General features: G+C 39.5%; 1 protein-coding gene across 6 annotated transcripts in view; it reads right to left on the bottom strand.

The window, feature by feature from the left end:
- Positions 1 to 15,791, bottom strand: part of CDK14 (cyclin dependent kinase 14) — a 289,922-nt gene that overhangs the window by 65,052 nt on the left and 209,079 nt on the right. For all 6 annotated transcript variants that reach the window (XM_081344348.1, XM_081344350.1, XM_081344345.1 and 3 more), the window contains 2 exons: positions 13,336 to 13,475; positions 945 to 1,088 (listed from right to left, as the gene is read on the bottom strand). In XM_081344348.1, the coding sequence (XP_081200474.1) occupies positions 976 to 1,088; positions 13,336 to 13,475 (253 nt within the window). In that variant the 3' untranslated portion in view covers positions 945 to 975. The remainder of the gene's footprint in view (positions 1 to 944; positions 1,089 to 13,335; positions 13,476 to 15,791) is intronic.

Below are 15,791 nucleotides of genomic sequence, written 5' to 3'. Positions count from 1 at the left end.
CAGAAATTCTTACACCTCGTTTTCTCCTCTGACGTTACATATCTTGAGTTGCAACAAAAATATTTACATTGTATATATGCAAAACTAACTTATTGACTTGGTATAAATATAGAAAATAGTAATGATAAAAAAATAAAATCATCTAAAGACAACACCTTTAGTAAGCTGAATATATCTGGTCTCGAATCCAAAGAATGGGGAGAATTAATTGTTCTAAAGTACAGTGGTCAATCTTTTTAGCCCAACCAGCGTCCACAGATGAGCTGCACAAAAGAGTTTCTTCTTCAAACCCAAAGGACTACCATATAATTTGTGGGGCTGCTTATGAATGTGCTTAGCCATCCATATACAAATACAGTGGGTAATTTGGATAAAACAGGTTCTTACTAAACTTATTCTTTAGGTAAGTCAACTCCAGAATATTCTTTCCCTGCTGTTATTTGCAACAGAAAAGGCAATTTGAGTAAGACTGCTTGAGGGGGGAGGAAATGGAGGGAGAGCTTTGTATCCATCTCATAACAATCTCATTGCATATCATTAGCACTGGAGAAAAGCAATCTTTTTCCTCTGCCTGGCTATAGGCTGGTGGACAAAGAAATCCCGGGAGTTCTCTGTCTCTCTCTGTCTCTCTGTCTCTGTCTCTGTCTCTCTCTCTCTCTCTGTCTCTGTCTCTGTCTCTCTCTCTCTCACACACACACACACACACAGAGAGACTATGTCTATAAACTGTTTATCTGTGCCTTAAAGTTGATTTGATCCTAGTCCTAAATGATGTTACACATCTTTTATTTATGTATTAACACTGCTTGCAGAAAACTAATACTTGCAGAAAAAAATCTTACTTGTATATTAAGAAAAGGGGTTTTACTTAAAAAAACTGTATGTCAAGGACAGAATAGAAAAAAATACTAAAAACAAATACAGTACTTTTTAGTAAGGCTTACCTCAATTATTAGTAGGAAATTAAAATTCTCTTCAGTGCTTTACATGTGATTGACCTTTGCCATAAATGTTTTTCCCAAAAGCTTTTGTGCTTTCTCCAGCTTCCACTTGCAGTCTTACATTTGATACAGAAAAAATAGATGACACTGTCAAGAAAAATATATTTCATATTACTGTTTTAGAAAGGAGAAATAAACTGCTTTCTTGGCCAACTTCTATATAAAGAATTTTAAAAGAAGAAAAAGCTTAAAAATACTAGTGACAACAATATTTCAAGACAAAATTTTCTAGGGCTTCTGCATATAATGAAATAAATGAAGAAGCTGATACAATCCCAGATATCCTCAGCAAAGATCACCAGAACTACTATGCTAATCATTCATGAGGGCTAGAACTTTTTCAAATTGTTTGGTGTGAATGCACTTGCCAAAACTCAAGCCAATAGATTAGTATAAGTCAAATTCCTTTCAAATTCTAATTTTCTTTAAATATTTTAAATATTAAAAAATAAGAATTTGATCAAGTATTCTGAGGGAAATGTTCTGCTGAAAAAGATCAACCCCAATTGTTCATCATTATTATTTTCCATAAAACAAAAGTTATGAATTATATCAGGACTCTAATTAAGAACACATGATTCCAAGTACTGCAATTTTGACCTACTGTCATTGCTTGCCTACAGCAAAACAATATCCAACTGAAAAACTTCAGAAAATAAGTTCCCAAAGTGAGCTGTAAGAACCTGTCACTTATCTGATGCTCATTTCTATCAATATAACACCAACCCTCATAAGTAATTGTATCCCTATAACTCATTTTGTCAGCCCCCTAACTTTTTTTTTCAGAGGGTTCCTCTGAAATGTCTCACCAAGATACCAGTCATAATTCGTTATCTTTTGCTTTCTTCGACTCTGCAGCTATTTCCCCAAGTGAAACTGAAGCTGTCTTCTTCAAGATCTTCACAATCTCCCATGGAATTCATTCTGAAGATAATGGTGGTATTGGCTTTCTATCTAAATTCTGCCAGTTCCATTCTCATTATTTTTTCACTTTGGAACTTTATTCTGTCTGATAGGGTGTTCCGATTGATTCTAGATTCCAACATATCTCTGTATTAATGCTATATATTGTGCCCTTATACCTTTCATCAATGTTCATTTCAGGTGAGACTTGCTTGTTTCATATTCCTTTAGATAATTCAAAATAGCTGTTTATAACCCCTTTGTCCTTTTATTCCTGCTTTCTCTTCCATATCTTCAAGCTCTGATTTTAAAATCCTTCTGTCTCTCTTTCCCTTCCCCCCCCCCTCCCTGTAATGGGCAGTCAATTGATATTAACTTCACCATTGACTACTTACCTATAACTTACATGCTGAAAGCTATCACTACCGAGTGACACTATTCTACAGATATTCTATACTCCCAGTATATTAATTTTCTCCCAAACAATCCTCCTCAAAGTCCAAACACATTAACTTGCTCCCAAGCAGAGTACTTTTGAAAGATGGTTTCCCAAAAGACTTTAAACCTAGATTTTATGTTTCATATACTGTATTTAACAGAAACAAATGCCTATCTGAAAGTAAAAAAAAGTTCTGAGACACTCCAATGAGCTAGCTAGACACAATGTGGGAGCTTTTGTATTATAATAAAAAAGAAAAAAAATGTTGATCAGCAGTAGTGTCCATATTGAAAGCTTTAGAACGCTATCTGGTGACCATTACCTTTGCCTAACATAAAACTCTATACTTTCCCACATTTTTAACAAAAACTCCGTTTTTCCTTCTCTACCTATTTCTACCTTTCATAGATATACAGCCAAACATTTTAAACCGTCCAGTAGAGATTAGTCCAGTTAATATCATTCAAATTATTAATCTGCTAGCAGTTCCACATGAGAATAATTAAAATAATTTCTTATATAATTTAACATATCAACATTTTAATAAACAAATGTTATTTTATTACTGAAAATAAAAATTGCCCACTTGTAATGGTTTCATAAGATCTGTGTATGAAAGAAAGAGATAAGGAAGATGGAGAAATTAAAAGAGAGAAAATAGTATTTATTTATTTTATTTTATTTTATTGGATTTGTATACCGCCCTATTCCCATAGGACTCAGGGCGGTTTACAGGGCATAAATTTATTCTTTTCACCATAGATACTTGAATATTTGAAAAAAAATCACTATGTTTTTAATTAGTAAGCAAGATTAGTAGTTTTTAACTTGAGTTATATATTTATATTTTTAATTAATAAGATACAGTAATTGCTTTAGATTTGTTGCATATGATTTACTACATAAATATCTATTGATACAAATTTTAAATTAATACATAATTTAAATAGGAAATATCTACAGATACATGGAAAAGCATATCAGTTATCATATCAATATTTTCTATAATCTTATAAATTGTTTTCACTACATTTGCAATATCAATGCATACATAATAAATATAAACAATTATAATACTTAATATAGGGGTTGTCCTTTCTTGCGTCTTGATTTATGCTTTGTAATGATTATCTACTATGGACAGAAACAGTATTTCTAAACTCAGAAATTTACTGGAGGCATTTAGCAGAACCTTGCCTAAAAATATAATGATTTTCATCTTTATTCTCACCCTTCAAAAGGTTTCACTGCTCCTGATGTTTAATGTTATGCAAAGACATGTTTCGGCCAATGAATATCGCCTTATGGTTATGCTTCTGCAAATAACCTGCTGTGAGCTGATAAAAGGATTAATGCAACCAAAATTCTTAATCTGTGAAATTACAAATTAAATTCTCATATTAAAAATACCACCCTGAGGTATTTTTTGTGGTTTTAATTCCCCTCTGGTGTTCTGCATACATTGCACTTGTTAATGACTAGGAGAAGACTGTCTCTGTTGGCAGCCTGCTGTACAGTGATAATGTGTTGGTATTTAGTGTCCTGATAGGACTGGACGTAACCACCAATTGATAAACTAAGTGGTAAGTTGATAATAAATCCATATAACTGAAAAAAAGTACTATAGGGATCCATAAACTACTGAAATCCTAATACAATAAAAAAGTACCAGCATTCACATTTCAGATGTTAAGATATGTTAAGTTTTTTACACTAACTAAATCGAAAAATAAACATTCCCCCCCCCCCGAATGTTAAATGGTATTGAGGTACTGTAAAACAATCTGATTGCTTTATGCTATGGGGAAATTTCAAATTATGGATAAGGCTGCACAAACCATATGAAACAAGTATATAACAAAGTATATTAGTCGGAGTAAAGCAACTCTTGAGCTCTAGAGCTCAAGCCTGACCACCCTCTCCAGCAACTTCCTTAAAAAAGGGAAGATTAGAAAGAAACTGTCCAGGATGGCTAAGTCCAGTAATGGTCTGTTAAGATATGGTGCACTGCAGCTTCCTTCAAAGCTGAAAAGACCACCTCTCAAGTCACCTTTCCTCCACTGTCACCTGGACTCTAACCAAACCCATGCCCACTGTATTGATTATCTAACCATCTCATCTTGTGCGTACCCTTCTCCTTCTGCCTTCAAAATATAAGTATGCACATATGTATGTGTGTGTGTATGACAAAGAGTTAAAGGGAGACTAGAATAGCAATTTCGAGCTATTTAGTTCTCATCAGCTTGCCATACCCTTCTGAGATTCGAGCCCGGGCTGCATTGCATATTAGGCAGCTGAATTAACCTCTAGGCCACAGGTTCTCCTCGCTTTTTGTCAGCTAAAACCAGGGAGGAAAAATTTAAGTGTCTGACAGAGCACCCGGTCTACCCAAATATGGGACAGAAATCAGCCTTTCAGACCCAATCTAGGAGCTTTGTCAGTAAAATTTACTATATACACACAGTTTGTTGTAACTACATCTGCCTGCAAAATGCTACACACACACACACACACACACACACACACACACACACACACACACATGTGTATGTATATGTCTTAAGTGTTTTTTTCTGATGCACCCAGTTGGCACAAATATGGGAAGAAGAAAGCTTTTGCCTGTATCAGCCCCAATCTAGGGCTATCCCCAGGCAGCAGACCGGTATGGCTATTTCAAGAAGAAATGGAAGTAGTGACAGATTTTATTTTCCTGGGCTCCAAGATCACCGCAGATGGGGACTGCAGCCAAGAAATTAAAAGACGCTTGTTCTTGGGGAGGAAAGCCATGGCAAATCTAGACAGCATACTAAAAAACAGAGATGTCACCCTGCCAACAGAAGTGTGTATAGTCAAGGCCATGGTTTTGCCAGTTGCAATGTATGGCTGTGAAAGCTGGACCATAAGAAAGGCTGAGCGCCAAAGAATTGAGGCCTTTGAACTATGGTGCTGGAGAAGACCCCTGTGAGTCCGGTCAGGCCTAAAAGAGATCAACCCTGACTGCTCTTTAGAAGGCCAGATCCTAAAGTTGAAATTCAAATACTTTGGCTACCTAATGAGAAGGAAGGAGATTGAGGTGGCTGGATGGAGTCACTTAAGCAGTAGGTGTAAGCTTAAATGGACTCCAGAAGATGGTAGAGGACAGGAAGGCCTGGAGGAACGTTGTCTATGGGGTCGCGATAGGCTGGACACGACTAACCTAACAACTAACAACAAATACATACATACATACATACGTGTGTGTGTTTGTGTGTATATGTATATATGTGTGTGTGTGTGTGTATATATATATATATATATATATATATATATATATATATAATGTACATACATGCATACAAACATACATACATACACACACACATACCCCATTGTTCGTTCTGCCTGACCGCTAGTTCATGCTTGTGGACTTTAGGACTCTAGCCTGGAGGCTTTTCGCAGTTTCCCCAACATAATTGCACTGGCAATCGTTGCAGTTAATTCAATAGACTCTGGATGACATGTCGCCTTCGGATACAGGTTCCTTTGGGCACATTATTCTTGTGCGCAGGGTCTGGCTGTGTTTGTTCGCTACATTGATATCATGGGTTGTGAGTATCCGTGCAGCCGGCTCAGATATTCCATTAATATATGGAAGCGTCACACCAATAGTTCTCAGGTGTGGGCACACATAGGTGAGAACGATCATACATTTAATTTTGCAGGTGTTGAAGTCATTGCCCAAGATCCCACAAAGGGTGACCACCTATTAAAAGAGGCCTGGCTATCTGATCAAAACTCTTATTAATCAGAACGTGGAATTACTACCAGCATTTCAATTGCTGAAACAGCACGAACAGTCGCACAGGGAATTAGAGCAAACAAACCGTCGACCACCTCCCTTCCGGATGAATAGGAGGATGAAAGATCTGGGTTGCTTACCCATGGAATGGCAGGGTGTCACAACAAATGGAGATATGGAAGTACGAACTGGACCCACCACAAGATCAAGGGAAAGACAACAAGCCAATGTGACCGGTGCGATGCACATGGCGGAGGACCACCAATTGGCGCAGCTGCACAGCATACTGACAGCACAGGTGGGTGGGACAGCAGGAGGAGTGATCCAGCAACGATGCCGGACAGCCGCAAGCTGCAGGATGGACGTGACCGGCAGGCGGGAGGAGGGAAAATGGCAAAATCGAAGCGGATGCCGGCCAGCACAGCAGAACCAGCATCAATACAGTTAACTACGGGAGAGGAAGGGGCAGGTAGCCCTGTGACCGCTCGATGACTAGATCGTTAACATCTAAACAGCTATAAGAACAAGCGCCTCTAGATACTAGCTCATACTTTGACAACGTCAACAGTGGTTTGACGAAAGCTTAGTTATTAATAAAGGGGTTTTTTTGTCCAGCAGATCAGTGGTTTTAGCAGATATTAAATGAGTATACCTGGGACTCAGGTTTTTAGAACAATTAAGGAGATATATATATGTGTGTGCGCGCACACACACACACACATTTGTATGTATGTATGTATGTATGTATGTATGTATGTATGTATCTATCTATCTATCTATCTATCTATCTATCTATCTACCTACCTACTCAAAAATTAAAAATACAAGAAAAGGAAAAACAGAAAAAGAGAAAAAAATACAAGGAAATGGCTTCCAATTTTCTTTTACAGCGGTTTTAAATCTTCTTCTTCTTTACTTCCTCTTACTTACAGCTTAGAGTGTTGATACAAAGTTCTTATTCTTCTGGCGACCTCAAACATTGTTAACTGATATTGTTGTAGTCTATCTTCTTTTGGGTCTGCCTTGTGTTCTTTGACATAACTTTTTGCATATGCCTTGTATATGCCAGTTTTAAGTACAATTATGTATTTACCATACTTATTCTATGGTTACAACAGAACTCTCTAAAGCCACAAATCATAAATTTATTTTTTTCTGCAAAAGTCCACTAGGGGTTTCATACAAAATATTCAGCAATAAACATGGATCTGATCGAAAGTCAATTTACCACCTCAGACATTTCCATCATCTACATCAACCATTGTGCCTTACGCCAAGTTTTCTATTTAAGTGCATGCGATAATCTTGCTGCCATTATCATATACAAAAAAAGTTCATGAATTTTTCCCAAGTATTTAAAACTCCCAAGAAAAGACTGATCTCAGTTGAATATTAATCTTTAACATTCTCTGAAACAGTATGTGTATTTGAATACAAAGTTTTCTAGCTTTTTATATGTCCAAATCAAATTAAATCTGAGCAATTTTATTAAATAGTAAAATTATTCCGCATTATGGCCCTGCAGCTAGCCGTGTGATCCATCTCTCCAAAGCAGGGAGTGGGTCATATTCAAAAATTGCTACTGAGCAGATATTGGCAGATACAATAAAGGGAAAAATATGTGGCTTTGTTGCTCTTGATTTATGCCCTTATATGAATTCTTACCTAAGTTCAGTTAGATTTATCTCCTAGAGTTCGCATCAGAAAACAAAAGCACATCCTAGTTCTGTGTGAAAGGCCCCACATGGACAATATGGTCTAGGCCACAGGTCTGCAACCCGCGGCTCCGGAGCCGCATGCGGCTCTTTCAGCCATCTCCTGCGGCTCCCAGTCCTCTGCCATGTGCAGTCCAAAAAAAAAAAAAAGTGGGACTAAAAAAGTTCAACCAATCAATTCTAATATGCAGGTTAGGTGCATATCTCGCCTTGGCTCCACTCTTCAGTCAAACCCTGTTCTGCGCATGTGCGCATGTACGCGCATGCGCACACATTTTTTGCGGCTCCCAGTTTTTCCTTTTGTGAGGGAACCGGTTCCGAGTGGCTCTTTCACTGTTTCAGGTTGCTGACCCCTGGTCTAGGCCTTCTGCCACTCTCTTATTCCAGTTGTAATCAAAGTTTCAGGTAGAATTGCCACCTAGATCTTCAGAGAAAATCCCAAGCTCCCTCTGAAACCCAACCATGTCTTTCAGGCACCCTATGCAAACTGATTTAACATCTCACCCTTGCCAGGCCAAAAAGCAACCACTGAGTGATCTGACAATATCCTCCAGATCAACTGTCCTGAGACAAAAACCTGATCTAATGTGCAGCTCCCAATTTATGTTCAGCCTCTTATGACTTGGGGCAGATGCCATAGTTGCCACAAATTCCTGAGCTGCCCCAGATTTCTGCCAACATCATCAGGCTGGCAAATTGTAAACCCTGATTAGTATCAGCATCAAGATTTCTACTGCCAGCCCAGCAATGGAATCCAATGGCTATTCCTTACAGCTTAACTTCAACCAAGAAACTTCCCAAATGGTCTGCAAAGAGAGCTTCTGAAAGCCAGCAACAACTTGTGGATGACAACTGTCACCCCACTTCCTCTCCCCTGGAATTTTGGCTGGTGCCAGATCCAAAATCTATTTGCAAGAGGAAAACACTGTTGGTAAGCCCATCCAGCCCCCAAAGTCCTCACAGCCCAGGATTAGCTGCCCCACACCAAATTTTTCCAGGTCCTTTTCAAGAACCATCCCAGATCTCCCTTCTGCAGACTAAACCACCCCAGGGAATCAAAGCACCAATTGTCCAGGCCTACATCAAATATTCCATCTCAGACTTCCGATTTGTCATGCAGCCGCTATGGACGTCTGGGAGACTTGCTCTCTCTCCCCTGTCCAGTTTCACATCGCTGGGGGGGGGCTGAAAAGGGCCGAAAGTCGCCCTGAAGAGGTGACCAGCAAGGAGGGGCGCTCACTGGATCGTGGGAGAGCCGCAACTCTCCCGTTGTACCTGGCGGTCCCTCCAAAACGGCAGACAAAAGGACCGGCCATTATGGCTTGTCCCTAGGCTATGAACAACCGAAGTCACATTTTCCACCAGGCAACTCTTAAAGCAGCACGGAAAGGACTGGGCGAGATCTACCTCTTTTACACTCTAATTATTTTCTGTACCTCCTTAAGCTGCTAAGCATTCTCTCCCCTGCGGTGAGAGAAGGGGGACTTTAGCCCTCCCCAGGGGAATATTAAACGTTGAAAAAATAACTGAATCCCAATTGGAACTTCACTTCTTCTTTTTTCTTTAATCCCATTTATATCCTGCCCTTCTCCGAAGACTCAGGGCGGCTTACAATTTAAAGCACAAATCAATGTGCTTAGCAATAGCCTTCATTCTATGTATATGCCTGCTTATTAGGGCTTTCGCCCCCCCCCCCAAGCGGCATTATTACAAAGTCAGCTTATTGCCCCCAACAATCTGGGTCCTCATTTTACCTACTTCGGAAGGATGGAAGGCTGAGTCAACCTTGAGCCTGGTGGGACACGAACCTGCACTAATTGCAGGCAGCTGGTGTTACTTAAGGAGGCATTAGCCCACTGCTCCACCAAGGCTCAAAGCATGTGGACTGAAAGATCTTTTACTTTTTATTTTTCATTGTCTACTTCTGTTGGAAATCTGGGTTTTTTCTTATATAAAAAAAGAAAAACTGAAAAGATTAAAATAACTTTGGGACTCAAAAGGGAAACTTTAAAAGGGGCCTGGCTGACTGCCCAGGGAAATAGATAAGATACATAACCTTGAGAATTTTGAAACAACAGCTGTGAAAGGCTCTGTGTTCCCTACCTAGAAAAAAAAACTTTTTTTCCCTTTTGGATTTTCTAAGTGTAAAGCCTTTAGTTTAAAATACCAACATGGAAGAAGACCAGGAACAAAATTTATTTATAGATGAAGATCAACAAACTCTTGCTATGTTAAAAACAATAATCCAAATTCCAACCACAACCAATGAAATACTAAGAGTTTATGTGAAGGAACAAGAAGACAGCCCAGATATGAAAGCCCAAACTTTGACCAAAATTAAAGAACCATCTATACAAAATACAATAGAAAAAAAGAAACATTCAAGTACCATGACAGAAGAATCTACTATTAAACAAATATTGATATTTGAAAATCCAGAAAAGACATTGACAACCTGGAAAAAGGAAAAGGTTTCTTATACAAGTCAGAAGGAACTAGAGGATCTAGAAAAAGAATAGTTGGATGAAAAGACAAACAATTCAGAACAACTACATCGATATGGCAGAATAAAGACACGACCCACTAGACCTACAAGTCGTCTCAAAAAATGGCAATCGGATGGTTTTGCCAATATTTATTTATTTATTTATTTATTTTATTACATTTATATACCCCCCTTTCCCGAAGGACTCAGGGCGGTTTACAGGGTGATTAAAAAACCAAGATACAAAAGTTAAAAACAAATTTAAAAAAAATATATTTGTCCCTGCATAAATAAAACCCCAGTTAAAATAAATTTAATCCTCAGCCTGGGCCAGAGAGCTCGAAGAGCCAGGTCTTCAGGCCCCGGCGGAATGAACGGAGGTCGGGGGCAGTCCTCAGCTCCACTGGCAGCTGGTTCCAAAGGGCAGGCGCCCCCACTGAGAAGGCCCTATCCCTGGGTGTTACCCGCCGTCAATCTCTTACCGGTGGCACCCTGAGAAGACCCTCTCTGTGGGAGCGCACTGGACGAAGGGAACTTGATGCCGGCAGCAGGTGTTCCCTCAGATATCCCGGACCCAAGCCATTTAGGGCTTTATAGGTCATCACCAGCACCTTGAATCTCACCTGGAGGGCAACCGGAAGCCAATGCAGCTCACGGAGTAGAGGTGTTACATGGGAGTATCGGGAAACCCCCATCACAACTCGCACGGCCGCATTCTGCACCAGCTGAAGCCTCCGAGTGGTCCTCAAGGGCAGCCCCATGTAGAGAGCGTTGCAGTAGTCTAAACGGGAGGTCATGAGCGCATGAGTGACTGTGCGTAGGGCATCTCGGTCCAGATAGGGTCGCAACTGGCGCACCAGGCGAACCTGGGCAAAAGCCCCCCTGGTCACGGCTCCTATATGATCTTCAAAATTGAGTTGTGAATCCAGGAGGATGCCCAAGTTGCGAGCCCTATCAACGGGGGGTAACACCTCACCCCCCCATCGTTAGAGATGGAATAGTCTGGTTGACCCGAGATGCCGATATGCACAGCCACTCAGTCTTGGCGGGATTGAGACGAAGCCTGTTTCTCCCCATCCAGACCTGGACCGCCTCCAGGCACCGGGACATCACGGCGAGGGCATCGCTGGGTTGGTTCGGGGTGGAAAGAAAAAGTTGGGTATCGTCAGCGTACTGATGATACCCCACCCCGAAACCACGAATGATCTCACCCAGCGGCTTCATATAGATGTTGAACAGGAGGGGCGAGAGAACCGACCCCTGAGGAACTCCACAAATGAGAGGCCTCGGGGCGGATCTCTGCTCTCCCGTCAACACCGACTGCGAACGGCCCAGGAGATAGGAGGAGAACCACCGTAAAACGGTGCCTCCCACTCCCAACCCCCTGAGACGCTGCAGTAGGATACCATGGTCGATGGTATCAAAAGCCGCTGAGAGATCTAATAGGACCAGGACAGAGGAACAACCCCTGTCCCAAGCCCTCCAGAGATCATTCACCAGCGCGACCAATGCCGTCTCCGTGCTGTATCCGGGCCTGAAACCCGATTGGTACAGGTCCAGATAATCAGTTTCCTCCAGGAACAGAGGAAGCTGATGCGCCACCACACTCTCAACAACCTTCAATTAATATACATGATATTACAAGGAGATTGGTTTGATGACCCAAAAACAAGGACATGGAAGATGATCTGGCAAAGGAAAAAAGCCAGAATAAGAATCAAGAAGAATGGAGTTTTGACCATCTTATTGAAATCTGAAACAGAGTAAGATGTATATGTTGAACACAAGACATTGTTATGAACTGAGTTAAAGAAAACAAATTGATCATTAAAATTTAGCAGTATAAATACTAATAGCTAATTTGAATATTGATTTGTGCAGAAAGGTCATGTAAATGTGAATAATGTAGATAAGCTAAAAACTTATTGATGAAAGTCTAGATGGAATGTTAAAAATGAAAATTATCAGTTTAAACAAGAGATAGCAGATATTAAGAGGAAGAGAGGAAGCATTAAATATTGAAATAAAATTTTTGATTACTACTTAAAAAAACAACTGAAAATTAGCAAAAAGGAAGGATATCATATTGTATCCTTAACTTGTTGACATAGAGGGTGAGAAGTTAAGTAAACGGGATGTGTATTTTGAATATTAGATTTTGTGAGGAATGGTGATAGATGAATTGGGAGTATACTAAAAATCTTGAGAATGATAAATATCAAACGTTAAATCTAAATGTTAGTGGAAATTAAAATTGAAAAATCTATTAGGTCATTGATTGTCTAAAAGATTATATGTTAAAACAATTAGAATACGTGTAAACTAAAAACTATGGATATATGTAAGAAAGTTATTTGCTATGTGATGGATAGGATAAAACTTGTCTTTTAATTTACAAATAGACAGTATATATGAAGGGAAAAGGAGAGAAAATATTTATGGTAGCAATTTGAAATCTGTACTAATGATATCTGTATGTAACTGAAGTACTACTACCCAGCCACCACACTGCTTTTCAAATATGTGAATGTAATATCAGAAAATCAATAAAATTTGTATAAAAAAACCAAAAACAAATATTTCATCTCACTTTGGGGGTGGCAGGTAGGCAAAATAAACCAATCTCAGTAAATAAGTGAATAATCTTAGAAATTAACCTAATTTATGCTTTACATTTCTTAGTTATTTTGGAAAGTAGTAGTGTTTGAGAATCCAACATTAGAGTATTGTTTGGATATTGAAGCTGCTTAAAAATACTGCAGGCTATAAAGTAAAAAAGCACTAAATATGTAAATTTAAATTCCCCCCCCCCCTTTTCTCTTTATGGCATCTCATATAATTTTCTTAATCACATGCATAATCAAATATAAAGATAATTATTTAGAGGCTCAATGACAGAGAAAGACAAAAACCAATTTTTCCTCCTCTCTCTCTCTCCCCCCCACCTCCCTCTCTCTCTCCTACTCTTTCATATAGAAAACTTTTTTGTTACATAGGTGTTTTGGTATACTCACTATCAGTTAGATCCCATAGCCGTGGAGGAAGATCACTGAAGTACTCATGGCTCAAAGCTGCCTGTGCTGACAATCTGTTTTTGGGGAAACACTGGAGTAATTTGGAAGCCAGATCCTCTGCATGATCCACGTAGCTTAATCTATAATAAAGGCAGATTCAAATTAGCCAATGTACATACACATAAAAGGTAAAGGTAAAGGTTCCCCCGCACATGCGTGCTAGTCGTTTCCGACTCTAGGGGCCGGTGCTCATCTCCGTTTCAAAGCCGAAGAGCCAACGCTTGTCCGAGGACATCTCCGTGGTCATGTGGCCGGCATGACTAGTCATGCCATACACATACACATACATGTACATACACATACACATTCATGTACATACACATACACATATATACTCTTTAATGCAATATAACACTGAGACCAAGAAAAGCAGAAACATTAACTAAAGTCCATATACATGACCATATTTTATTATTTTATTACCAAATAAAATTAAGTAAAATAAAAATATTTTAGGTATACCTCTGGTAAACTATGAGAAACATGACCACTAAGAATAAAACTGTATTAGACCTGTAATACAAAATTTCTGATAATGATTATAAACTAAATTTATAATCTATATCAAATTACCGTAGCTACATCTCATTCTACTGAAAACAATGAGACTAAACAATGACATTTTTAGAATGGAACGTAGAAATAATTTACAACCCAGTTCTAAAAATAATTATTAGGAAAGGAATTTCACTGAGCTTAATGCAACTGTTTTGGATAATTAAGTATAGTATTACAACCTTCATGTAAGAATAATTCTTTGCTTGCTCAGATAATGAGACCACTCCCATCGACAGACTGATCTCTGGGAACTAGTAATACATGAAGTAGGATATCTGACCCCTTCATGGATTATTGCCTTGTCGTGGTGAAGGGGCTTGCGTAATTCAATGAAGCTATGAGCTATGTCGTGCAGGGCCACCCAAGATGGATAAGTCATAGCAGAGAGTTCTGACAAAACGTGATCCACTGGAGAAGTATCTTTGCCATGAAAACCCCACGGACAGTACCAAAAGGCAAAATGATATGACGCTGGAAGATGAGACCCTCAGGTCGGAAGGCGTCCAATATGCTACTGGGGAAGAGCAGAGGGCTAGTACTAGTAGCGTCAGAAAGAATGAAGCGACTGGGCCAAAGCCGAAAGGACGCTCAGTTGTGGATGTATCTGGTGATGAAAGGAAAGTCCGATGCTGTAAAGATTTTTCTCCATAGGAACCTGAAATGTAAGATCCATGAATCAAGGCAAGCTGCACATGGTCAAACAAGAGATGACAAGACTGAACATCGACATCTTAGGAATCAGCGAACTAAAAAGGACAGGAATGGGTGAATTTAATTCAGATGACCATCAGGAATACTATTGCGGGCAAGAATCCCTCAGAAGAAATGGAGTAGCCTTCATAGTCAATAAAAGAGTAGGAAAAGCAATACTGGGATACAATCCCCCAAATGACAGAATGATCTCAGTTCGAATCCAAGGCAAACCATTCAATATCACAGTAGTCCAGGTCTATGCCCCAACCAGTCAACAAAGAAATCAGATTGACTATGTGCTCTGCAGCCAAAGACGGAGAAGCTCTACAGTCAGTAAAAACAAGACCAGGAGCTGACTGTGGCTCAGACCATGAGCTTCTCATTGCAAAATTTAGGCTTAAACTGAAGAAAGTAGGGAAAAGCAGTAGGCCACTTAGGTATGAACTAAATCATATCCCTGTTGAATATACAGTAGAGGTGACAAATAGATTTAAGGAATTAGATCTGATAGACAGAGTGCCTGAAGAACTATGGACAGAGGTTCACAACATTGTACAAGAGGTAGCAACTAAAACCATCCCAAAGAAAAAGGAATGCAAGAAAGCAAAATGGCTGTCTGAGGAAGCTTTGCAAATAGCTGAGGAAAGGAGGGAAGCGAAAGGCAAGGGAGAAAAAGAAAGATACGCCCAATTGAATGTAGAATTCCAGAGAATAGCTGGAAGAGATAAGAATGCCTTCTTAAATAAACAGTGCAAAGAAATAGAAGAAAACAATAGAATAGGGAGGACCAGAGATCTCTTCAAGAAAATTGGAGAGATGAAGGTAATGTTTCATGCAAAAATGGGCATGATAAAGGACCAAAATGGCAGGGACCTAACAGAGGCAGAAGAGAATAAGAAGAGGTGGCAAAATTACACAGAAGCACTATATGACAACGAGCTTAATGTCCCTGATAACCACGATGAGGTGGTCACTGACCTCGAGCCAGACATCCTAGAATGTGAAGTGAAGTGGGCCTTAGGAAAGCTGAGCAACAACAAAGCTAGTGGAGGTGATAGTATTCCAGCTGAGCAATTCAAAATCTTAAAAGATGATGCAGTAGAAGTGCTACACTCAATTTGCCAGCAAATTTGGAAAACTCAACA

Source organism: Vipera berus, assembly GCF_964194415.1.
Source record: "Vipera berus genome assembly, chromosome: Z".
Lineage (NCBI taxonomy): Eukaryota > Metazoa > Chordata > Lepidosauria > Squamata > Viperidae > Vipera > Vipera berus.
Note: the sequence above shows the minus strand (reverse complement) of the source record. Positions and strands in the feature narration are given on the sequence as shown.